The sequence below is a fragment of the Tinamus guttatus genome, unplaced genomic scaffold (assembly GCF_059628265.1).
Source record: "Tinamus guttatus ecotype Peru unplaced genomic scaffold, ASM5962826v1 Tinamus_guttatus_pri_ptg000115l, whole genome shotgun sequence".
Lineage (NCBI taxonomy): Eukaryota > Metazoa > Chordata > Aves > Tinamiformes > Tinamidae > Tinamus > Tinamus guttatus.
Genome location: NW_028288649.1, coordinates 789,499 through 813,904, shown reverse-complemented (window position 1 = coordinate 813,904; position 24,406 = coordinate 789,499). Strand labels below are relative to the sequence as shown.

General features: G+C 42.9%; 1 protein-coding gene across 3 annotated transcripts in view; it reads left to right on the top strand.

The window, feature by feature from the left end:
• The first annotated feature begins 10,056 nt into the window (after nucleotides 1-10,056).
• Nucleotides 10,057-24,406, top strand: part of ELMO1 (engulfment and cell motility 1) — a 242,464-nt gene continuing 228,114 nt past the window's right edge. For 2 of the 3 annotated variants that reach the window (XM_088521091.1, XM_088521090.1), the window contains exons 1-3: nucleotides 10,057-10,249; nucleotides 22,759-22,799; nucleotides 24,013-24,085. In XM_088521091.1, the coding sequence (XP_088377217.1) occupies nucleotides 10,172-10,249; nucleotides 22,759-22,799; nucleotides 24,013-24,085 (192 nt within the window). In that variant the 5' untranslated portion in view covers nucleotides 10,057-10,171. The remainder of the gene's footprint in view (nucleotides 10,250-22,758; nucleotides 22,800-24,012; nucleotides 24,086-24,406) is intronic. The other variant, XM_088521092.1, reaches the window with a different exon arrangement.

Below are 24,406 nucleotides of genomic sequence, written 5' to 3'. Positions count from 1 at the left end.
AGAGAGTATTTAAATATTTGGAGCTTTCTGTTTGTTCTTACGATAATACACAACAGCATCACTCAGCAATCACTGGTTCAACTTCAATGGATGTTTTGATACAAGTTGATTGATTTACAGTAGCAATCAGTGACAATCAATGTTCTGGCTTCTGAGAAGGAAACTACCATGAGTTGTTTTGCAGAATAACGTGGCTGGCACAATTTAGTCCTCAGCATGCAGACAGCACCGGTTTCGTTGCCGACATGCATGTGTTGTGGGAAGGTTAATAAGCACTCGGTTTGTTGATTAGCCGATTTGGAAACAGTGAACGTTTTGCTCATTCTTGGCATAACTGTGCATTCCCAGAGACGTTGGAGCAGGAGCTTCAAGCAGAACACGGATACAGGGAAACATAGTTGTGCCATCATCAGCTCTTGTCAGTGAGTATTAGCTGTGGAGATTTGGGGAATCTTTGAGAACATTTGTAATTATAGTTGCTAGAAAGATTAGAGTAGATTATTTTTGGCTCTGATTTGATTTTTGACAGAGCAGGTCATGTATATACTATATATGTGGCCTTATAATTGATAATGATTTATTATCTGAGCAGTGAAGTAACCATGTGTACTAATTTGGCCAGTATTTTTCATGAGTCATATTCAAGATGATAAATCTGACCTCTTCTGCAAAGTATTTCCCACTTTTTTTTCCCCCTCTGATAGTAATACAAAAGACTGGTCAACATCTATCTATTCAGTTGCAATAACTAAATCAGTGGCTTTTCTCTCCCCCTTTTTTCACAGCCCAGTGTTGTGGCATAAATCGGACTCAGAGGAGGTTTATATTTATATGTGGGTTGTAATACAGGAGTGAACGAATCACCTGCAAAAAGGCAGTATTCTCCTCAGTGATTGTCCACGTGCTTAAACAGCATGAGTCTCTCAGCTGATGACTCAAAGTAGTCAATAGGTGATGTGCCTGTATCGCTCTCCCCTCCTTTCCTGTGCTGCATGGTTTTTTAATGTTGAATACAGCCCACAAAAGTGTGGGGGTGAGAGTACTTGGATATGGCATATTAGATGGTAAGTTTATATTACTTTACCAGTCAGGAGTAGAGTTTCAACTTGATCTTTAAAGCTAAGTCCAAGTTATCGAAGGCTGCGAGCTCTTTTGAATGAGTGCTCTGGGATGCCACCTGGGAAGAGGACAGAGAATATTTTTCCAAAGTTTTAACCAAGAGCCATTTTAGTGTGTTTAGATACTCTTTCTATGGCATAAAAGGCAGCTTGCTACAAAAGCAGCTCTTTTTGCGCATAGCGTACACATTGGATCATAGAAGATACATAATATTTGAGCATGGATGGTTAGGCTTCAGAAGTGCTTACAGTACCTCAGTGCATTCATGGCTTTGCATTGGAGATATAAGCAAGGATAGCCCGCTTATTAAAATGTCCAAATCTTCTGTCACAATTGCGTGTCACATTTAATGCAGCTTACCAAATTGTTGGCTAAGGGCACAACATCCCTTGAAACAGGTTGGGTGAGCCGAATGTTGACACTGATGTTACCTTGTTCAGTTATTTCTGCACAGTTTCTGGGATTCCCTCAACCCTCCCAAAACACCCTCTGCAGGTATCTATCGAGTAGCTGGTTGAACCTCTGCTGCGGTGCTCTTCAGAATCTTTTTGCCTGTGTCTTTCCATACACAGGCAAATGTCTTCTGTAATCCTAGGGTTAAACTTCCTGAATAATTAGGAGGATTGCTCAGGTACTCATGTCTCCAGCACTTGTATTACAAATGGCAGCACCCAGCGGTGGGTGCCATCATTGAGAGGGAGGGGATACCTGACCAGGACATGCCTGGAAAACAGGAACTCCATCCAGGCCTGCAGGGGCACCTGGTGAGCAGGTAACCAACAGGGCAGTGAAGCAGCGGGCAGGATGGGCAGGTTGTTCGGTAGTTGTGTCTGGGATGTGAGTGTATCCACATGTGCTTTGTTTGCATCTCTGTACATTTTCTGAAGTGGAGTTAGTAATGTGCATAAAGTCCCAGCAGCATGGGTAGGGGCACATCAGTACAACCGCTTTCTGCTGCAAGATCACTGATGGTCTTCCACTTTTTCGCTTGTTTTTGTTTTTTATTTTATTTTTATTTTTTCCCAAGGGCAGTGTCAGTGCCTAAAGGAAAAAGTTGGTGGTTTAAAGACTTCTGTGTTTTTATTAGGCTTGTAAATGGTAAATAGTCTTTCTTTTGTCTTTTACTTCTTATGAGTGTGATGATGAGCATCTGCTCTGCTCATTCACTGTGGAGGATCCGTGTGTGTTTCTTCTCCACAGTGCTTTTCTTTGCAGGATGATTTCTTTAGAAACTCTTTCTGTTTATTTCAACCTTAGACATCCTGTCTGTGTGCTGTCAGCTAACTTGGTTGTTTCCTTTATCATTCATGCATCTTTGTTGCCCTCTCTTCCTCCGTTCTGACTGCTAACTTCCTGACTGTACCATTAGTTTCTCTGTATGTGTTGTAGGCATCGATAGGGTAAAAGTCCTCTTTTTTTTTTTTTTTTTTTACATTCTTAACATTGCCTCTGGCATTTTCCCAACCTTGAGCTTACCCTCCTGTATCTGTTGCCCTCTTTGGGATACAGCCAGTCATCCTTGTCTTGACCTGGTCTCTGCCGAAACAAAGCAGTGAAGTATTATCGTATTGAAGCTCTTCTATGTGCTCTTTCTCACCCCCCTTTTTATCCAAATGCCAGGAAAATCCCAAGTGCTAGAGCCAGATCATGCTTCTACTGGAAAGTACTGTGACCTTTTGTAAATTCAAAACTGCCTTCCTGAATTACAGAGCTCGAGGTGAACTTTCTCTTCTCTACCTACCTCTTTGACATATTTTGAACTAGACTCAAATCAGTTTATTGCACTGCCAGTTACATTAGACCCTTTGGAGTGTCCTTGGCTTAAGCATTTAAAGTCTTAAAGAAACAGAAAAGAAAAAAACCCTTTTTCTTGAGTCATCATATTTAACATTGCTTCTTCGTTGTTTTTAATTTCTCACTACCAATTTCTCTTTCTTTCTTTCTCTCTTTCTTTCTCTCTTTCTTTCTCTCTCTCTCTCTTTCTCTCTCTCTCTCTTTCTCTCTTTCTCTCTTCTCTTCTCTCTTTCTCTCCTTTCTCTCTCTTCTCTCTTTCTCTCTTTCTCTCTTTCTTCTCTCTCTCTTTCTCTCTTTCTCTCTTTCTCTCTTTCTCTCTTTCTCTCTTTCTCTCTTCTCTCTTCTCTCTTCTTTCTCTCTTTCTCTCTTTCTCTCTTTCTCTCTCTTTCTCTCTTTCTCTCTCTCTCTTTCTCTCTCTCTCTCTTTCTCTCTCTTTCTCTCTCTCTCTCTTTCTCTCTCTTTCTCTCTCTCTTTCTCTCTCTTTCTCTCTCTCTCTCTCTTTCTTTCTCTCTCTCTCTCTCTCTCTTTCTTTCTCTCTCTCTCTCTCTTTCTTTCTTTCTCTCTCTCTTTCTTTTTCTTTCTGTCTGTCTTTCTTTCTTTCTTTCTTTCTTCTTTTCTTTCTTCTTCTTTCTTTCTTTCTGTCTGTCTGTCTGTCTGTCTTTCTGTCTTTCTTTCTCCCAAAGATAATTATCTTCAGTTGAATTTAAGGATATTTTTTGCTGCTAGTTTCAGTTTAGAACAATCTGGAGCAGAGACCAATGTCAAGATACAATCCTAAACTAAGCAGCAAGTCCTGATAAATTGTGAAGAGTTTAAATGTGCTTTAAAGTTTTATTTTGATTAGTGTTTGGTTCTATTTGCTTGCTTAATACCTGCCATGTCCTTTATATTGTGCTGAGCAGATACTTATATACCTTTGAAAATCATACTTTGCCAGGTCAAGTGTAATTTACTTTTTTGACCATCAAGTTTGAATCAGTTCTTTTCCTTGGAATAGTCTTTTGAATCCTTGGGTGAGCTTTCTCAAAACAGGGAACTTTCTCAATCTCTAGTTTGAAGATCTTGGATATTAACCTTTTCAGTAAAGAGAGCATCTTTAGCTGCATGAGCAGTATATCTTTGCCAATTGTCAGAAATTCAGAAGCCTTGAATAATCAAAACCAAGCTTTCAGTTCTCTATTTTCTAGATTATAGATATGTAATTAAAAACTGCTTAGTGGAAGGAATAGTCTTCCAAGAAGCAGCAGAATTCATCCGGAAACTCATAGGAAAGTGAAATACCTGAATTTTTGAGGTATTAAATACGTGCTGTAGAAGCAAAATGATCTGCTTGCTTGTACAGTAAGTACATCCTGTTTTGTTTCTTCCCCCTTTTCAAGTACACTCTAAAGCCCTTTTTTCCTCTCTGATTTTGAACAGTGTATGTTTTGAGAGCGGGCCTGTCAAAAACAGTGAGACCCCAAGCATTTAAAATGCTCCCTTGGAATGGAGCAACAAGAAGCCTCTGGAAAGGTAAAATATTTATAGTAAAGCTATGAAGAAAGAATATGGGTATGTTAAAACTGATCCAGTGATAACCACACAAATAATCACTCTCTTCAGTGCGGCATCAGCTGATGACAAAACACTCGTTTTGCATCTGTATTCCTGAAAACACCTGTTTTTGGACAACTGGGATGTTTAAGCCTGGAGGATCCCAGGCTCTTTTTATCTTAGCAGTAGGTGGTGTATTCCCGAGCTAATTGTGCTGTATTGATCCGATGCTGCAGGTTCAGCATCAAAGAAACGCTGCCTGTAGGAAATGTCTCTAGGCTGTGGAAGTCTGTGTTGCAGGGTCAGGCCTCTGCAAGAGCTGAGCTGCAGCATCAGTGGCTCCTGAATGGGAGTAGAAGACCCTGGGTTGCCTTTTTCCTCAGGAAGAGGCCCCTTTTTTCCTTCTTTTACTAGCGTCCTCCTCTTATGGCTCGTGTAGAGCTTTACTTTACATTTGCAGCAAAACATCTGTGGATTTATTGCCATGGGTCTGCCGCGCCTCTGTGATTTCTGTCTAGTTCAGAGGTGAATAACCTTGGGCACATAACAAAGAGAAGAAGGCAGCGTGAAAGCCTTTTTATGCGTACGAAGTTTGCCTCCAGCCCTGGCTCCTGTGCGTTGCCTTTTCCTTCAGCGCCGGAGAGGGTAGAATGTATTTACAGCTCCTCAGATTCGCCCGTGCACTCATGCAGCTCAGAGCCCAGAATAACTCTCTTGGGGATACTAATCTAGCGCAGGATTATCTTTCTAAAATTGTTAATCAGATGTGGTCCCCGGGGGACCTTTCACCTGAACTTGCCACCTAGTTTCTGTTTGCCAGGGCCTCTCGGAGCTCCGCGCGGGAGGCTGATGGGCTTTGACAGGAAGTGCTTGCGCGAGATCCCGGGAGGTGGCAGGGTCCTCTGCTCTCAACGGTGGGTCTGTGCGCGGCTGGGCACGGCAGCGACGGGCTGCCTCATCCTGCCCTCCTCGTGCGCTGCTCCGGCCGTGGCCGCCCGGGAAAGGCCGCGGCGCGGCCGGCTCCGAGGGAGCAGCTCCTGCCGGCGCTGCAGGAGCCGCGCGCGCTGGACGCTTACCGTGACATTGCTCAAACGCACCTGCCGTTTGGTTTTGCTTGTTTTTAACCATTCGCTTCCTGACTCTTCCTGCTTCTGAAATGAGCCGGCCTACTGTTTGGGCAGACGTATATTTTTCCTCCTCTGTAGAAAAAATGTGCTTTCACTGGCTACTGCTTGCATGTAGGACTATAATTTTTAGTCATACAATTTATTGTGGCCTGGATTTTTCCGCTCCTATGGTTATGAATACCATTTTATATATATATATATATTTTTTGCAATGTGTTCTGGTAGCTGTACGTATTAGTTATTTAAGTGCATGGGAAGTGCCAGTGGAACTGCGAAAGAAACAAATTAAGTGTTTGACTGTTACAACTAATTCCATACATAAATCCCAGTTTTGCTGTGCAATGCATATATATTTATATATTTAAGGGGGAAATTAACTGTTTTACTGACTCATGTACTGAATTAATCATGAGCTAGGTAGTTTGGGAGCCTGAGTGGCTGTGTTGATGTGTTTTTGCATTAAATTGGAGCTTCTGATTTCTAACCTGAAAGTTAATTGCTCTGACTTAGATCACTGGAGGAAGCTGCACAGAGCGGTTGAAATGAAGGAATATAGTGGATGTGGTATAAAAATAACTTTCAGGATATGTGCCTTACCCGCCTAACCTGTCATAGTTTTGAAAACTGTATTGAAGGAAGAAAGGGTACTCACTTGTGGCGATTTGGCTGGTTGTCTATAAAATACTGTGCTGCTGAGTGTGGAAGTTGCTTCAGTGTCCTCCACGTTACTGTTGAAAACATGCTCGGGAAAATAAGAGTGGCCTTCCTTTTCCTCAGAGCCTTCTTCCCCTTCATGCACTTGCGCACACATCCTGTCAAGTCTACCTTGAATAAACATTGTTAAAATGAGTAGTTGCTCCTGCATGCGGCTGCTTCTCAGCCCCCCTAGCAGAGGAGAGAGCCACAATCACTAAAACTGCACGACCAGGCCTTTAGTGAGGCCCGTAGCCTCTTCGCTGTTTGACGGCTGCCAGCTTGGTGAAGAGCAGTTGAACTCTGTTCTAGTTCTTGCCTGTCATGAGAGCTACTTCTTAAACTGGGAGCACTTCCCACCAGCGACAGTGTCCCTTGTTAATGTGGGGCACTGTCTAACGCATTGCATTGCCATAGCAATAAATAGCAGTTAATTCATAATGATCAGCCCTGGAGGTTGCAGAAGTCTCTTTGAGATCATAGTTTGATGATGATGACTGAGCATCTATTTTGCTCTAAAAAAAGTATTATTTATTGGCATTGCCCCATAGGTGGGTGGAAGCCAGTTATCTTTTAGATCCTGCATTCATAAGGATAAAAGCCAGAAAAACAAGTCTGAGCACATTTGACTAGGATGTTTGTCCACTGAGAAGCACAAAGAAAGGAAACTTGTCATGAGACTCTTGTGTTCCCCTCTCAGCTTTCAGGTGACGCTGTGGTAGTTCAGAGTTGGTCTTCTCCCAATGAGAGGAGTTGATCCACGCCCATCTCTATTAGCTAAAGATATGCCACTTTTCATAAAACTGTTTCATGAAACACACACATATAATCACAAATATAATTGTACAGGAGATCTTTCTTGCTAGTCTCTGTGTATTAAAGAAAAAGAAGTTACACTGAAATTGTCTTCTGAATTTTATGGCATCACTCTCTTGTACCATGCATTGGCATGCTGAATTTGATTAACTTCCAGTCAAGTTTCACTGACTGTTTGTTCTTAAAGCCATTTCTTTCTTCCTACATGAGATTTTAAGATGGATCACAGCTCACTAAAGCAAAATGAGGGTTAATGCCCATGTGCGTTTGCGATAGTGGGAGTTTTCTGCAAATATTTTTTGGTGTTCTGGTGTTGACTATCTGGTGTTGCTTCATGGTCAGTAGTTGTGAATTGAAGTTTTTGTGTCATTCCTAGCCAGTTTTAGTTAGCTGAGCTCCTGGAGGCAGTACTGGAGTGGGAGTTACCTTCCCTTTGCCTCCCTTGCTGTATGACTTTTTATAGGCCTTCTTCCTATCTCTTGCTGCATGTAGCACACAGGTCATTTGTGTAGTTTTAATTAAAAAAGAACTAAAAAGACACATGTGGAAGGGCAGATGTGGGAAAGTAAAGCGGTTGACTTCAGTCATCTGAGACAAATTTAAACCAAACCTGCCTGGCAGAAACTGCTGTTCTTTTCAGTTTACGGCCAATAAATGCCATCCGCTAGTCCAGGTTACTGCCAGCTCGCAGTGTCCGTGTTCCTGGTGGTTCCTTGCTTGTCCATCAGCCACACACGGGGTGAGGCAGCGCATCTTGGCCACTGCAGTTCACTACGACAAAGCCGCCGCTACTGATGACCGAGGGCTGTTCCTGCTGCAGAGGTGCGAGGTGGGAAATACCCTCGCTGCAAGAGTGGGAGCAAAACGGCAGAGGGAAGAGAGCCCTGGAGGGCCTGTAAACCACCCCCAACATGTGCGCTGAGGTCTCGGTTTCATTTTACTGTCGAGGTGGATTAGCAGCTTGTTGCTGCCGGCAAGCCTGGCGTCCTCCTCCTGCGCCAAGCTGCGCTGCCCCGAGAAGCTGCTGGACTTTGAGTATGGCAGAAGAGGCAGCAGCAAAGCCTGTTCTGCTGGGGTGATGGGGCCGAGTCTGGTCTCGGTGTGCTGTGTGTGCAGGAGATGCAGCTGGTGGGAGCGGGAGATGGTGGTAGGGGAGGCATGGAGGAGCCTGTCACCCGCTCACGCTGCAGTGGGAAACTGCAGGCAAAGGCAGGTGCCTGGCTCTTCTAAACCACTTGTGTGTCTTGGTTGTGCTTAATCCTGGTCTCTGTAATGTCTTCTGAATGCTTCTGTTTGCCTACCAATGTAGAAAGTATCACTACATTTCTTAATCGTGTGATTGTGCCTTTCCGGGCATTTCCTGCAGCCAATTAAGCAGCCAGTTAAGACGTGGTGGTTCGTCACGGCCTTGCCCTCTGCTTTGCGGTGCCACGCGCACCTCTCAGCATCCGCGCTGCCGCTGCTGGAAGGAACCGCTGCAGTGTTAAAGTTCATAAAATGCCTTGTCAGAATATGCTCGCAGCGCCGTGCGGAATATAGCAGCGCTGGCAAACACGGAGGACCCCGCTTTTTCTGCATTTCTGAAGGCTGAGCTAACACCCATTGCTAGGTAGGACATGACTGTACCCCGTTTCTTGATAAAGGGGTGATTGCATTGTTTTGCTTAGGCTCATTTGAGCAACTGGAGACTGCAGGTAGACTGGGTTAGGCTGTTCATGAAGCCTCTGCTAGGGATGGTTAGCGTCTCCTCTTTCTTTGTACTTGCTTGTGGTGTGTGAATGCCTGACATACTCTGTCTATTTGTATCTTTCCTCAGCGCGTATGTGCAAGCGCGCGAGCACGAGTCCCTGCCTTCACCACTTCCTTCTCCTTTCTGCTGAGCCGTGGGGCTGCCCCTCTCGGGACGTGTACGGGTCCTTTCGTTTTGGCGCACGTGACAGCGCCTCATTTGGTCTCGGCAGGACCTGTGGCGAATGGAGGCCCTAAATGGAGGGCTTGGTAAAGCGAGCCGGGCTGTGGGGCTGCAGGAGGGTGCGTGGGCTGCTCTGTGTGGGATCGGGAGAGCTTTGCTGTTCCAGAAAGTGTCCTGCTACCCCCAAGCTGAGAGGGGCACGTGGGGGAGCTCAGTCTGCCTTCTGTTGAAAAGTATTTGTTGCTATTGCGAGGTTGCAAACTTCCAGGAGCAGGAAGAGACAGAACTTAAATTCTGCAGGACTTGAGGACTTGGCTCTGCCCTCTTCCTCTCCCCAAATTACCCCAAATTCACAACCTGCGTTGCCTAATGTAAGATGCTGCTGATACTAATACTCATGCAGAACTGTGATGCTTTATGTAGCTGTCTGGTTGCATCACTCGAAATGTATATTGTATCCGTGAGAATTCAAATCTGAGGTTTGCCATAAAAAAATAGAAGTATTTATATACGGGTTTCTCTGAATCAGCTAGGTGAGGAAGTATGTGTGTGTATATGTGGAAACTGCTGTGTGTTCTGCCTTCTTCCTGACATCCCGGTTGCTATAGTGCAGTGATCTATTTGTGAACACATCGAAGATCATTGCTAGAGTTAAAAGGAACAGTGTTTCCTGGCCATAACTTCCTGAGCAATCTCTTCTTCTGGAGACCCGAGCTCCAGCTCTCGCCGATTCAGTCGTGTTCCCTGGGACTCCGGGAATGACACTGTAACAGGAGCTTCCTCTAGTTTGTTGCTTTTGCCCACCGGCGTGTTCAATAATATTTAAAAATAGTTTCTCTATTTAAATCTAATGCATGACTATTATTCACCGTACATTCCAATGCTTCAGCCATCTTCCTAGCAGAGCGTCTAGCTGTGCAGTGTGTTGTGGCAGTGTGTCCTGTGTTTGCTTCTGGAATATGTGTGATTCCCCTGCTCTCGCACATACCAACACGCGCAGATATCCGTGCACCTGCCCAGCCAGGCAAAAATATAGGAAATGAACCAGCAATGTTAGAGTTCGCTCTGAACTGCTGTATGATTTTTTTTTTCCTCCTCCCTGCAGGTGTGAATGAGGGAAGCTCTCTGCAGTGTTTAGTGTCCAGTTTTCCCGGCTCCGAAGAGAAGCAGCGTCGCGATGCCCCCTCCTGCTGATATAGTGAAGGTGGCGATAGAATGGCCAGGTGCCTTCCCCAAGTTGATGGAAATCGATCAAGTAAGTGCCCCCGCGTGCCCACCTGTACACGAGTTCCTCTGGGTGCCTGCATTGATGTTGATGTTGCTGTGAGTATGTATGCTGAGAAAAAAGGTGGTTTTATGAAGGGTGTAACCCTCTTCCTCTGTTTCTGTGCTGAATATTTTTGATGTGCTTAGCTAGAGGGGCGGGGAGGTGCCTTTTTTTTTTTTTTAAAGCTGCTTCAATAAGGTGTTTGTTGCATGTGTGACCCACTTAATGTCTTTGTGCCTTAGTTTGTTCAACTGTAAAATTGTGGCAATGTTGTTACCTCTTGGTGTAAAGTCTTTTCAAATCTTTGCAGCTAGTACCTTTTATTTGTAGTATGATCCCTGAATGGCTGCAGCAAGGTCTGATTCGGGAACTTGAGCAGTGGTATCCAGGAGCAGGAGAATTTATGTTTTCCATACAGATGTATCTCATGGGTAGTCTGGGGCAGGTGGTTAGTCCTAACGTAAAGGCCACATGAACAAAACTGATCTGGGACGGTATGAGGAGCTAACAAACGCAGATTTATGGACTAAAAACTCGTTGTAGGACATATACAGGGAGGAGAACAATTTAAGTTATACAAGTGCCATGCGTTATGCTTTGGACTTATCTGAGATTGTTTGTGGCATAAACATTGATATTAAAAGAAACCTTTTTAATATTAAACATCTTATAATTTATTGACATCTCACTCCATGATACCTGCACAGAATTATTATTCTAGTAAATACTGTATAGAGCAAAGGAGGTCCTGCACGCAGGTAATAGCGCCTCGATCCCGATCCATCTGGTGACTGAGAACATTACAAAGTTCTGATGGAGGGCAGAAAATTTAAAATTTATGCAGAAAACATTTTCCTGAAGTGGAGTCCTAATTTCGTCACGCAGTGTATCACTGCTGGCTAGTTCCCCTGAGGCTGTGTAAACTTGGGAGATACATGAGACTGGAGAATGGCTGCAGTAGCAGCAGTCGGATTTTCAGGCACACAGAGCCCAAAACTCCCTATAGAAGAAAGGGTTGCTCGCAGTGTTTAGCACTTTATGGATTGGTTTACAGACCTGCCAAGGTTCTCTGTTTTCATTTGCCAAAAATTTTTGGTAAGCATATCTTTATAGATACAAATCTTTTGCCTTCTGGAGTGAAAAATGTTTTCCTTTTTTCTTCTTATATAACAAATGGTAGACATGGTGCACACTGTGCTCAGGGAAGGACGTATGTTAGTCATGAGGAACAACAGCTCACTGCTATCAAGAACAGTGAGGACAAAAATGAAAAAGTATTATTCAACTCCTTTTCAAGCAGCAGTAAAATAATACCAAAAACGTTTGCGCTTTTAATTTATAAAAGGGCTTAAAGTAATTCTCCAAACAAAACTCAGGCCTTATCTAATACAATACTTGCTGCTGTGGAACCTTGTTTTTATGATACAAGGTTAGAGGGGACAAGGAGGAGCAAGGCTGGCTTACATGGTGTAGAGCTCTTCAAACCCAGCCTGAGAGGAAAAACAAGTTATCTGCAGCTTCCCCAAGCCTGTTAAAGTGAACAGTAGCCTTACTAGTGATGTGTGGGGAGGCAAGGGAGTAAGGGTTGGGAGCCTCGTCCCTTCCCTTTCTAGCATGGAAGGCACAGACATGCCAACAAGAAACAACGATGGCAAAGCAGCATCCCTTTTGAGTAAGCGTTCACACAGACCTGCACGTTTGCCCAGGATGGGGATGAGGGAAGTGGGGGAATGAACCCTGAGACAGCACAGGGTGATACACACGTGTAAGTGTACAGCTCTGCTCTTGGTTCATGTAATGCTAAGTTTTCCCCAATCTGTTCCCTTTAAACATCTATTTAGTTGAAGAGCTCTAGTGAGAGAATATGATTCATACCTCAGATAGCTTGTGCTCTACGAGAAGATAAAGGAGAGGAAGGGAAAGGGAGGGAGAGAAGAGAAATGTCCTGCCCATTGATCAAACTCTGCAGCCAAAGAGCACAGTGCCTGTCTACCAGGTGGGGCCTGCTCGTTGAAGCACCATCTGACATGTCATTCAGAAAACTCTAAAAGCTCCGATTTACCCTTTTCTTCCTTCCATAATCACTTACTAACAAGATAAGCAGTATTTAAAAGGACAGCATTGTAGGATTGTTTAGCACATCAAACCTCATTGCAGTGTACCGTACGTTCTTTATCTTTCAGTGTACCAAGGCTGCTCTGAATATGGAACTAAAAATTCCATGTAAGAGATTAGAGAAAAATTGTTATTTTTCAGGTTGCCTGTTATATATGCTTGCTGGCAGTTTTCTGTTTGCATTTGCACAGTAACCCATGTCACCTGCTGTGTATGTGCATATTTTTGTCAGCAATGAAGAAAAGAAAATACTGTCAAAGCGAGGAATTGTCACTGCAAAGCCACAGCAATTGACTGTGGTATATTGAAAGGTGTTGAACCTGGAAATAGTTGGAAAGTATTTTTTTCCATTAAATGTTAGTAAGTTTTGCATTAAAAACTTTCTGTTCAAGCTTATTTCATGCAAGCTGAGCTTTGTGAAGCACCAACCTTTTTTAGTTGATACTTTGCATTACATTTCTGTAGGATTGGTGACCTGGGTTCGTCCTTGATGGTTTTAACTTTAAGCACAGAAAATTACCCTTGCTGAGTTAAGGAGACTCTTTGCCTGTGCAATTAATATATAATGAAATGCTTTGCTTGAGCCAGACTGTTGCCAGCATTTCTCATTCATTGAAATATGCTGTTTCATGTTTTGCAAGTGCTTCTTCCTGGAAAGATGCTTTAAACAAGGAGGGGAAAATTGCATATTAGTTACAGCTCCTCTCTTCTCAGGTAGGACTCATTAAGTCACATTAAACCTAGCAACTGCCTGTTTGCTGTACTTATTACCGCTCATTTTAGAGGATGAGCAAGGTAATGTACATTATGTGCTTTTCTGTGTTCTCCTTGAGAGACACACTTCCCTGAATTCACTTATTCTGTCCTGTAATGTCTGGGTTTTGTTATTTGAGTTTGTTCCTGCCCCCAAATCTCACAGAATCACAGAATGCAACCATTGGAAGGGAGGTTGGAAGGGGCCTCTAGAGATCATCTAGTCCAACCCCCCTGCTCCAGCAGGGACACCTAGAGCATGTGGCACAGGGTGACATCCAGGCGGGTTTTGAAGATCTCCAGAGAAGGAGACTCCACAACCTCTCTGGGCAGCCTGTTCCAGGGCTCTGTCACCCTCACAGGAAAGAAGTTCTTCTTCACCTGGAGGTAGAATCTCTGGTAGAAATTTGGAAAATAGTATCTACGCTTATTTTCCCCTCTCTGTAGTTTGACCTTCATACACTCTTGCTGTCAATGTTAATCTTGTGGTCAAAACTGACCCTTACTGAAAAGGTTTCATAATGAGTAAAGCTTGATAAATAAGGATGACCTTCCGCCTTTAAGTCCTCTGTTGTAAAAGACAAGGAGTACAAATAAGATAAGAAGTGTGTGAAATTGCATGGGGATCTTTTTGGTGGTTCAGTATGGAGGACAGTAAGTAAAAGACAGGATGACTGTGTATTACAATCTTCTTTCAGACTTCAGACTGATAACTCCAAAAGATGTTATGAGTAGGACTGTGTGGACTGTGCACAGAAAACCTGAGCTGTGGCCTCCTCTCTCCTTTCCTCACTTTCTCTGTCCAAAAGGCAGAAATGTTATTTATTCTTGCTTCAACATCAGTTTTTAAGTAAACCATTGCCAGTTTTAGGTTATCTAGATGTACTGCTCTGTCTTATTGTGTATTTACAGCTTTACCATTCCTGTTGCTGGAGAAGCAATATTCAGGAAAAGCACAGGATAGGTATCCTGGGGCAGTAACTGTTTTAGGTAGTACTATTCAAATCCACTTGTGCCTGTGTCTTATCACCGTGTGCTCCAGATAGATTGGTTTAAACTTGGGGATAAACTTCCTGACTGTTGGAGGTGAGCCCTGTTCCTGCCTGAAGGAACAGTCTGTGGATAAACTTGGCCATACTATTTCTTGCTCTGGATTTTCTTTTCTACCAGTTCACTTAGTCTATATGAAATTAATAGATGTGAATCTCTGCATTAGCAAATAGTAATAATAAAACCCTATGTTTTGCTTTGCATATTTGGTACAGTGACCAGAATTCACAGGAGCGCTCTTAAATGGTGGTTTCATATTAATAAAGTGCAATGCAGCACTTGGAAGGAACCATGGGTCAGTGTTTCTCAAACTGCCATGAGAAACGTAGTTCAGAAGGGCTTGTGAAATGCTTAATTAAAGAAAGAAAAAAGGCATATCATTTCTGCCATGCGTGTGGAATAAGAATAGCTGTGGTTTTTGCAAGTGCTGTCACCAGTAATAACAGTATACCGATACCATCCTAGCATCACAGTCTAAATGTGTGCAGTATTAGCAAACACCATAATTGTTCAAGTGGTGAAAAAGAAAGGGATTCTGGTATCAGTTTATACTGGAGGCTGCTCCATGAAGTGTCACTCTCCAGGGTTAGTTCTGGCCCTGGACTTCGATCCTCTAAAAAGCTGAGGGGATAAAGGAGGGAAGAGCTTTCTACCTCCCACAAACCTGCAAACCTTACATGAACTGTCTTGTAAAAGTATCGCAGTAGCAGGAGTTACTGGTGCTTTTTTTTTGGTATGAGTGTTGTGAAGATTTCCAGTGTTATTGCACCTTGTGAGCTTAATGGAAATGCCCGTGCTGCCTGCTGCATTTGCTAGAGCAGCCCCTTTCCATCAGGCTGGAGAGATCCTCCTTGAAGGGGGCAGCCCCCTCGCAGGTCGTGCGTCTCCAGGAGTCTGACCCACGGCAGGTAACGCCCAAAGGAGGTTGCCTTTTCCAAAGGCTCGCAGTCACTTGGCTGCCTCGAGCCAGTTGACTGATGGTAGGGCTTATTTAAAGCCACCTTTTATGTTTTAAGCAAAGACTAGTAGTCATTTTATGATTTATTTGGGTTTTTTTTGGTAATGGTCAGTATTTCAACTTCACAAAACAAAAAAAAACTGAAAGCATTTAGAGAGCAGGCACTAATCAGTATATAATCATAGTGAAAATACTTAACTTTTTTATAATCCATTCAATTTTATTACCATCAGGGATTATTAATAGAATCGGAAAGAAAATAATATCCACTATCTTAAGGTACCATTTTCTTTGTTGGAATAAAGGCCTCTCTTTTTTTTTTTTTTGAAAAGGGGAAAAAAAAGCCTTTCAGCAATAAAAATAACCATGGAAACAATAATCCAGATGTTTTAATGGTTGGCTATAATTCAGTGCACTGGCATATATACATACATAGTGCTTTTGTTAGTGTAATGAACCAGTCATTGTTCAATTACTGCGAGCGATGAAAAATATGATATCCTTTCCTATGGAACTGTAGGGTTTGAGCAGTCACCACGAGAGCTGCAGTAGTTCTCTGCTCCGGTGGCAGGCAGCCACGCTGGATAAAAGAGCAACGTTATAGACGAGTATTATGTTTTATTAGTCTGGCTGTAGGCTGGTCCAAAACCGCACTCTGACTCTTTGGTCAGAGCTCTTCTGAGGCTGTGAACTGACATCCTGTGGTGCATGGCTGGGACCTCGTCACTGAAAAGTACAGGAAAAACTTTGACATACAGTGTTTGAGTACAGGAAAGGCAGCAAAACTTAATGGATTGAGGATGCAATAGCTGTAGAGGGAGGTCCCGAGTTGTGAAAGAAGTAGGGGATATTTAGGTGTGGACTGATGGATGTTTATGCTTTCTGCCTTGTGCTTTCTTCCTCTTTGGAAACATCAGTTAAAGCATTTAAGATGCATTTACATGCAGTTTTGTAGATGTGGAAATTGAATCAGGAGACACTTGAAATAGATCCCACAGAAGTACTGTCTTCCTGACCTTTAACATAGAGGATGCTTAGGAATAGTATGTAAAAAAAGAAGACATGAAACATTTCATTAATTCTGTCCTTTTCTTATTCTTTTTATTTTAAGGAGAGTGAAGAGAGAATTCTGGCTGTGCTTTTATTAGCACCATAGCACTAGCAAGAACCTTTTGATGGGAGTTCTGATTTTTGTTACAGCTTCCACTTAGGGCATTTTTTAGATGAAGGCAAACTGAGGTTGTTGCATCTGCCCATGCGTATAGAGGCACAGACACTTACAATAAATCTCCCCTAAGAAACAGCAGGAATCTTATCTCTTAAGGATTAGCTCTGGTATATTTAAATGAAATGTTTTATATAATGGTGATATTCCTGGGGTTACACACAACTGAATTTATTAAAAGGTGTTTCATTCATATTCTGGCCAGCTGGGATATCAAGGAGCACTTTATAATTTAATTATATCCTCCTTCCAGGACTTCAGAGTTGTAATACAAAAGAGAATAACAATAAAAATCCCACAATACAAGCTTTTGGCACCTTCACCTATGGACTTTTCTACCAGTTTTAAGAAGTATGCTCACGTAACATAGTGGTTGTATGAAGAAACACTTCTCAAAGCCCTTTTTTGTATCTTTTGTAGAAGTATGTGATGCAAGTAGATGTTGTGTCGCCCCGTGCTGTAATCCACTGAGCTGTGTGTCCTTTAGATGTTTTATAAGCCTTCAGTACCCCCCAGTACCTGGCTGGGGGTTTCTTTGGCAGCCCAAGGTACTTTGCAAGATATTTGAGGAAACGGAGAGACATGGCTTGTTAAGACACCAAGAGTTGTATAACAGCTTTCTGTAAAATTCTGGGTTTTGTTTGTTTTAATGGCAATATATTTCACTCAGGAACACCACTTCCTTCTTTTACAGTCACTTTATCATCCTGAACATGTGCTCTCCGGGGCAATGAAGTATCTAGGGAAATGCAGATTTAGGACTGAGGATGTTTTGGCAAGGGGGAAGGGGTAGCCGAGAGGAAACTGCAGCTGAGGCTGAAGAAGAGGAGGAAATGAACAAGCACAGAGTCTTCCTCAAGTTCTGTCTGCCCTGCAGAACCCCTGCAGCTATATTTACAGCAGAGTTTTTCTCATGCCCTATTGAAACTGCCACCTTCAGGGATATAAACCAAGCCAATAAAAGCTCTCTCCCATCAGCAAGCTGCATTTGCAGTGCGGGTTTTGCCTGCGGATTTGGGTGTGAGTGATTCTCCTGCCACAGGTCGTGCTGCTGCACCGAGAGATCCTGCAGTGTAGAGCCGGCCTTGCCCTTTCTACGGTCTTTGTTGCTGAAGTATTGGAATACCCTCCCTATTCTTCATGTGATCGTCCCCTCCAGAGCATCCATGAGCCAGGGAGCTCCAGTTCCCCCTATTTTAGATACCCATTGCCTAGTTAAAGAGCCTGATCTCACATATGCTCCACTGTAGTCAATGGAGAGAGCCGGTAGCCGTGATTCGGAGCGGGAAAGGCAGACTGGGGTGACTAACAACCAAAGCAACCTAATACCTTCCTCCTCCCATGAGGGGAAGGCCTTGTCTCTTACGCCATGAGAAAACTGTGGCAAAGTAGTAAGTCAAGGACCCAGGTGTCATGGTGCCTGGTGTGCTCACCACTGAACAGTCCTGCTTCTGTCTCTGTAGCCCTTATGAGACAGTAACAGATGAAGCTTCTACTGATGGTAAAAAGAGGTCCCTTTCTGTTTTATAATAGCCATAAAAATGACTTTTGCACTGCAAGATTTATTAGTGTAATGGTAGCATTAATTATAGACAGAATGGTGTATTTATTATGTTGAGTCTGTCTTTTTGGCAGATGTACAAATCAGCAACAGAACTCTGTTTTACACTCTGGCTGTTTTCTGCTCTCCAACAGATGTGCTGCATCTGCTGTTTCTCTGTGATAGGCTCAACTTCAGCAAGGGTTAAGGCTTTTCTTATTAATTCTGTTGTGATGAAAGGTGTCAGCCAGGGAAACTGCCACCCCCAGTCATTCTCAAAAACAACCACAGGAAAAAGGAATGAACCTTTGCTAGCAAAGGTATTCATCCTTGGCTTAAAGAAAACCTGCCTCTAAGCTCCAGGTACAATATAGTCGAGGTATCTATACTGTATACAGAACACAGACCTGTACCCAGACCTAGATTTTTATCTTCTTTAGGCTCCACAAACCCAGGCATACATACGTTTTATTTGTCTTAGGTTAATGCACCCAGACGAGTGTACTGGGGCTTGAACTGGGCTTATGCTTCTGTTAATATTGCCAGGTTGGACGTTTTTAACTTCTTTTGCTCATCCCACTGTTTCCCTGGAAGAAAACGGCGTTGTGAGTTCGCAAAGCCTGGACTTGCCTGCCTGTGCCTGAGGACCACAAGTTGTACTCATGAAGCACTGAGAGTGATGAAAAAATATCAGAGAGTGGGAAATTTCAGGGTCTGCTCTGCACGTTACTTCAGAAGTGGTACAAAATACTGCCCAAACAGCTACCTCCTGCAGTGTGCCAAGGGAAGTACTCAAGCAGACTAAGGGTGAGACAGACCTGTGTGCCAAGATGCACCTGGAGATGTCAGGAGAGACAGGTAGAGAAGTGCAGAAATGATGAGGAAAAAGGGAGCAGGATATTACTGCATGGCGCATGTTGTCGGGGCTAGACTCGGTCGGTGTTTCAGACACCTATACTAACTGGCTTTAGATTTCTGGATGTGTAAGTTCACATCAGCTCTCACATTGCCTGTGGTTGGTGTCAGTCATGGGGTTGCCCACATGTGTAATTATTCACAGATCTACAACGGTCAGGAGGTTGTAATGACCTGTTATGGTCTTTCATTTCATTTCTGTTATCAGAACATATCCTTATCCTAACCACTCTGTTCAGTGCAGGTGTCTCAAATATGTTAGCTAATGGGTTTGTCTTCTGCAGCGAGCATAAGATTTACTTTGGTCTGCATTATTTCATGGACTAAAACTACAGCTTGATAGATTTTTTCCCCCCTTTCCCCTCTGCTAAATCATTAAATGAGCATCTTGGCGTGTGTAAAAGCACATATTTCATTTCTGCTAGAACAGAAAAGGACATAAAGACAAAAAAGCACTAGCACAAACTGCTAATCTTAGTAAAGAAAAAATGGAAAGATTTTTGGACTGTCCAATTGTATGGAGGTCTTTGAAGCACATGGAGTAATAACGTGGATTTGTTTTTAAGAACTGGAAATGCACCGAGAATTTTATTCCATAAAAATGATTGTGTGAGGATTGAGATAACAAAAGCACTGAGTCCTTTCTCCTTGATATCAGGCAAATATTTACAGCTAGGCAAGAAAACTTACCATCTTCGAATGTCCTGCAGAGTGGATTTACTCTGCAGAGAATGGAAGGAGACTTTTATCTCCTCTTTCAGGGAGTCAAAAGAAAAATGATTTCCTTCTATTTATTTGCTAGCACTGATGCATTACTATCTATAAAACAAATAGCAGTGCCGTGTCACTGTTGCTCCAAGCTCTGCTCTTTTCCTTGCAGCCTTCAGTAGCAGGACGCTGAGGACATCTCTCCGGGGCTCGCAGCTCGTGCGGCAGGAGGGAAGTGGGCGCTGGCCCAGGGGCACTGGGGCCGCAGGAGAGGCACCCGGGCCCGGGAGAGGCACCGGGGCTGCGTGAGGCTGCCCTGTCCTGCCTGGCACTGCCCAGGCCGTTTCAGCAGCCTCTCTCTTAGAGCTCTTCCTGCTGGTGACAACCCACCCACCCTCTGGGAAAGGGCAGCGAGTTTTGTCCAGAGACCTGTTTGCAGGGGGGAATGCAGCCCCCAGGACTGCTAGGAGCAGGAGCTTGTTAGGATCCCAGCGGTATTTATTTCAGTTTGTTGATTTGTAAAGCTCACATCAGTGGTATCAAGTGGCTAATTGCCAGCTTTGTGTCCCAGAGGAGCTGTGTGGCTCTACTTCTTTTTTCTTTCATTCTCTTTCTGTGAGCTGGGTTGCACTTCAGTCTCTTTATCACTCCTCTGCTGTAGCTGTAATGTCACAGGAGGACAAAGCAGCACTATGGAAGGCTGTCTGTGTTTATTATAATTGTTACTATTTATTATCCTTCATTTCTTTTTAACTCTGCATTTACAGCCTCTACTTGGTCTGTGTTTATTTTTCATTGTTTTCTTCTAAGTTTTCCATTTCAAATACCATATAGTAAGGCAAAGAAAGGGGGTAAGTCTGTTAGGTTGATAAATTGAGAAGAGATCTGAAAGCTGATGGAGTGAAAGATTCAGAAGTAACCAAATCCTGATTCTGAAAGTAATTGTATGAGATCTTTCCACTGTTTGAACTATAATTGCCATTTAGCATTGCTGCAGAGTCTTTTTGCCTTGATTTCCTCAAGGCAGGGAAAGGGGAAGGCTAATATGCTTTTTCGTCCCTGGTTTGTTTTTAATGTTAGCTGATCTCAACTTACCTTGAAAAAGGACCTAAAATCTTAGATGCAAGTTTTGTCAAAATAGTCAAATAGAGGGGAAGGGCCTGCGCTAGCATCGGAAGAAGGGAAGAGGAAGCCGCACGCGGAGCTCTGCGTTGTGCCGGTGGCATCTGGCTGGGAGCCCCTCAAGCTCCTGCTCCTGCCTCGAGGGCTTCGTTTGCCTAGAGGGGCAGAGAGCTGGGGTTGCTCATTTAGGGTGTCGGATGGCTCTGTCTCTCCCTTTTTTTTTTTAAATCTCTTTGCAGCAAGGAGATGTGATTTACTCTCCTGTGTGTCTTCTTCTCAATATGAGTGTAGAAGGGGAGGAAGTACTTAGAGCTACAAATGCCCTTGGGAGGGGGCAGCAGTGGGGTCAGAGCAGCCCTGTAAATGCCACAGCAAACCAGACCAAGGAGCTGATGAGGCTGAAAACCTGGGAAGGTGGAAAGCGCTTCCTTCCCCGGCTCTGCTGCCTGAGGAGGGTCACAGCCCGGCTGGGGAGGACGGAGGAGAGCGAAGCTGCCGGGAAGGAGCTTGTTGGTTGCTGCAGAGAGGGCCAGCCACACACCTTTTCTGCCCCTTTTTGTCACATGCAGCCATTTGCTGTTCATTTAGGCGCACAGTGAGTCGGATGAGGAAATTGAGCCAGTGGAAAACTGTTCTTTGCTTTCATTTTTTGCTAGATCAGTTCTTATTTTGATTGAGTTTCTTGGTGCAGCTCATATGGGTGCTTGCATGCAAGCAGGAATGGCACTGAAAGAGGAAGGACGGAAGCACGAGCTTGGGAGCCATGGCAAGGGGGGATGGGATGGCTCCTTTCAGCATACGCTTTAATTCACATGTGATTCAGGGGATCTTGTATTACATTTTGCCTGTTCTAAACTGTCTTATTTGACTTGGCTGTTGATATCCAAAATCCCTCCTTATACCTGACCTGGCAACTCATATTAGCATCTCTGGTTTCCTCTCTGCGCAGTGATGTGGTTCAAGCAACAAATCCAAGTGGAAAATGACTTCCCCCTCCCCATAGCATGCCCTGCCCCAAAGTTCCCCTGCTGCCCTGTCACTTTCCCTACATGATTTTTAAAAAATCTGTAATCATTGAAGGAAGACTGCTGCTTTTGAGAGCAGAGTTGGTTTATGCCTTTATATTTTTAAAATAAAAAGGAACTCAGTGAGCTCAGCTTGCTGAAAGTAAAGCTGAGGCTCTTGCTCTGCCTGGGTGAGCTGGGCAGTTTCTGGGAAGCAGCAGCTCTATGTGGTGCTCCCGGCAGTCACCTGCGGCAGCAGTGAGGGAAAGGTCCGGCAGCCATGTGAAAGGGAGCTGTGCTCTGTCCCCTCTTGCCCTACAACTTCATCCAAGCTGGGGGTCAAGATATGTTTGGTTTTTCTTTGCACTCGTCTTCTATGGGTGCTCATGTGTGTGACCTGTATTTACAGCAGTGTTGAGAGTGTTGCAACATCGCCGGGTGAGACTGGACTACTATTTTGGGACCCAAACTAGAACTGTTTTCAGTCAGTCCAAATGCTTGCAGATGCAGAGGATAAAGCAGAACCGATACTGATCTGGAATCCTAACACCTTTCAGCTGATGCTTTCGCAGTGGAGGAGCTGCACGGGCATCTTTGGGGGAGTTTTTTTGCTAACGTCTGACTATTACCTGGCAGCAGGAAAAGAAGCTAAAAAAAAACCCCAAAACAGAATATCTTGTTGCTTCAGGTGTCATTCCAGGAAAATGCTGATGCTGATATTTGAATTTTCTTTTTCTTTTGCATAATGCAATGCAGCGTATGCAAAAGACTCTCTGCTCCCCCTCTCTACTGCTTCTGCAAGCTCAGTTGATGCTGTATGCGTTAAAATTGACAGAAACGACTGGGAATGCCAAATTTGGAAAAAAAAAATCATCATTGCATAGCATTGTCTTCAGTCTTTATAGACTTGCTGGCCAGAATACCCAAAAAAAATCTCAGTGCTATCAAGGAAAATGAATTTATATGAATTTATATGATGAAGGTATATTAAATAGAAAATGAAATACTGCTATCTTGTTGTTTGTAATCACTACTTTTGGAAACATATTCTAACAGTTTGTGGTTGTTCCATTCGCTGATACATACATTTTTTTTCCCTTTGATCAGAAAAAGCCACTGTCTTCAATCATAAAAGAAGTCTGTGATGGGTAAGTTCTGTTGTACAGTAGGTATTAGATACTCTAATTTGAGTTATTAAACGAGCTGTTTAATAACCAGCTGGGGGATAATGCTTATTCTGAAGAAAATGTAAATCTCCTTAATGACTAGTGATTAGCTTCCTAAATCATACCATTGTTTTATCTTCAAATTTTTATTTTGAGTGTGTGAGTTGCTTACAAGATGGAGGTCCTGAAAGCAGCATCTCTGTTATATGTGAATAGTTCACTTAAGACTTTTTGCTGCACAGAGATGGGTTTTATTCTGTGCAGAGATGAGATTTATGCACTCACTTTGTCCTTGTGGTGCCTGTAGTTCATAGGTTAAGAAACCTCTGCAGTGACTGGTGCTACGATTTCTAGGTCCTGGGCCCAGCAAATGTTGTAGGTAGGTCCAGTTCATGTGACTGCTGACATGGAACTGAAATGACAAACACACGTCCTGCCCTCAACACAAACTAGTAATTGCCCAACAAAATTATCTTGCCTTAAATTAAATATGTTAATATTTGCAAATTAATGCCCTTTTAAAAGAGTGCTATCACAGAAGAGAAACTAGTTCATGTCCTTCAATTAGAGCTGAATTAGGTGCTATTTTATGAGTCACAATGTTAAATTCATGTTACGATCACGTTATGATTTTATTACCTAAGTTAGCATAGAATCTCAATACTGTAAGTGAATGCTATGTGTTTCAGTGATTTAATAACCTTGCTTGTTGCAAGCAAAAATTATAGCTGCTGTTTTTTTTCAGATCTGGAGCTAATATGGTAAGGAACTTTTTTTTTTTTTTGGTCTGGAGCACTGAAATACTCAAGTATTATTTTAATACTCAAGCGTTTGAAAAAAAAAATAAAGCTTTGTCTTAGAAGAAATGTATTTATGTTGTTTAGTTCTTGCTGGCCAGGGACAAATTTAGGAATTTCAGTTACAGATATGGAAATGGGAAAGTATCTTTTTTATATACTGTATCTATGCTTACATCTATCTTTTATCAGCATGCTTTTTGGTTTCTTCTTTAAACTCTGGAGCTCATTGCAACCTGTGCTTCAGTATATAAATAGATAAATATATATGCAGCTCATGGATGTGGCACACACTTATTTGATCTTAGTAAAGACCAGCTATGCAAAGGATGTAGGAATTATTATTATTATTTTAATATTTCATTTTGTGATTTTTATTTTATTTTTGTATTTCCAAGGTGGTCTCTTGCAAATCATGATCAATATGCACTGCAGCATGCTGATAGTTCCAATTTCTACATCACAGAAAAGGTAGGTAAATCATTCAGCATGACACTTGCACAGTCTATCAGAGCGTGCTTGCCACAATTATTAAAGTTAACGTATATAAAATATTGCTGTCTTTTTACAGTACTAAACCAGCCAGATTGAAATGAATCATCTTTACATCATTTTTATCTGAACTCCATATGGAAGCATTGTGATAAAGTAATTGCACTTGCCAAAGTGCATTTGAAATATCAGAGTGCTATTCTCTCTCTCTCTAATAAGTAATTTAGAGAAATTCATTTAAAATTTAAAGTTACTTCATTGCCAGGGAAATCTGTGGAAAATTCAAAGGCTGCAAAATCA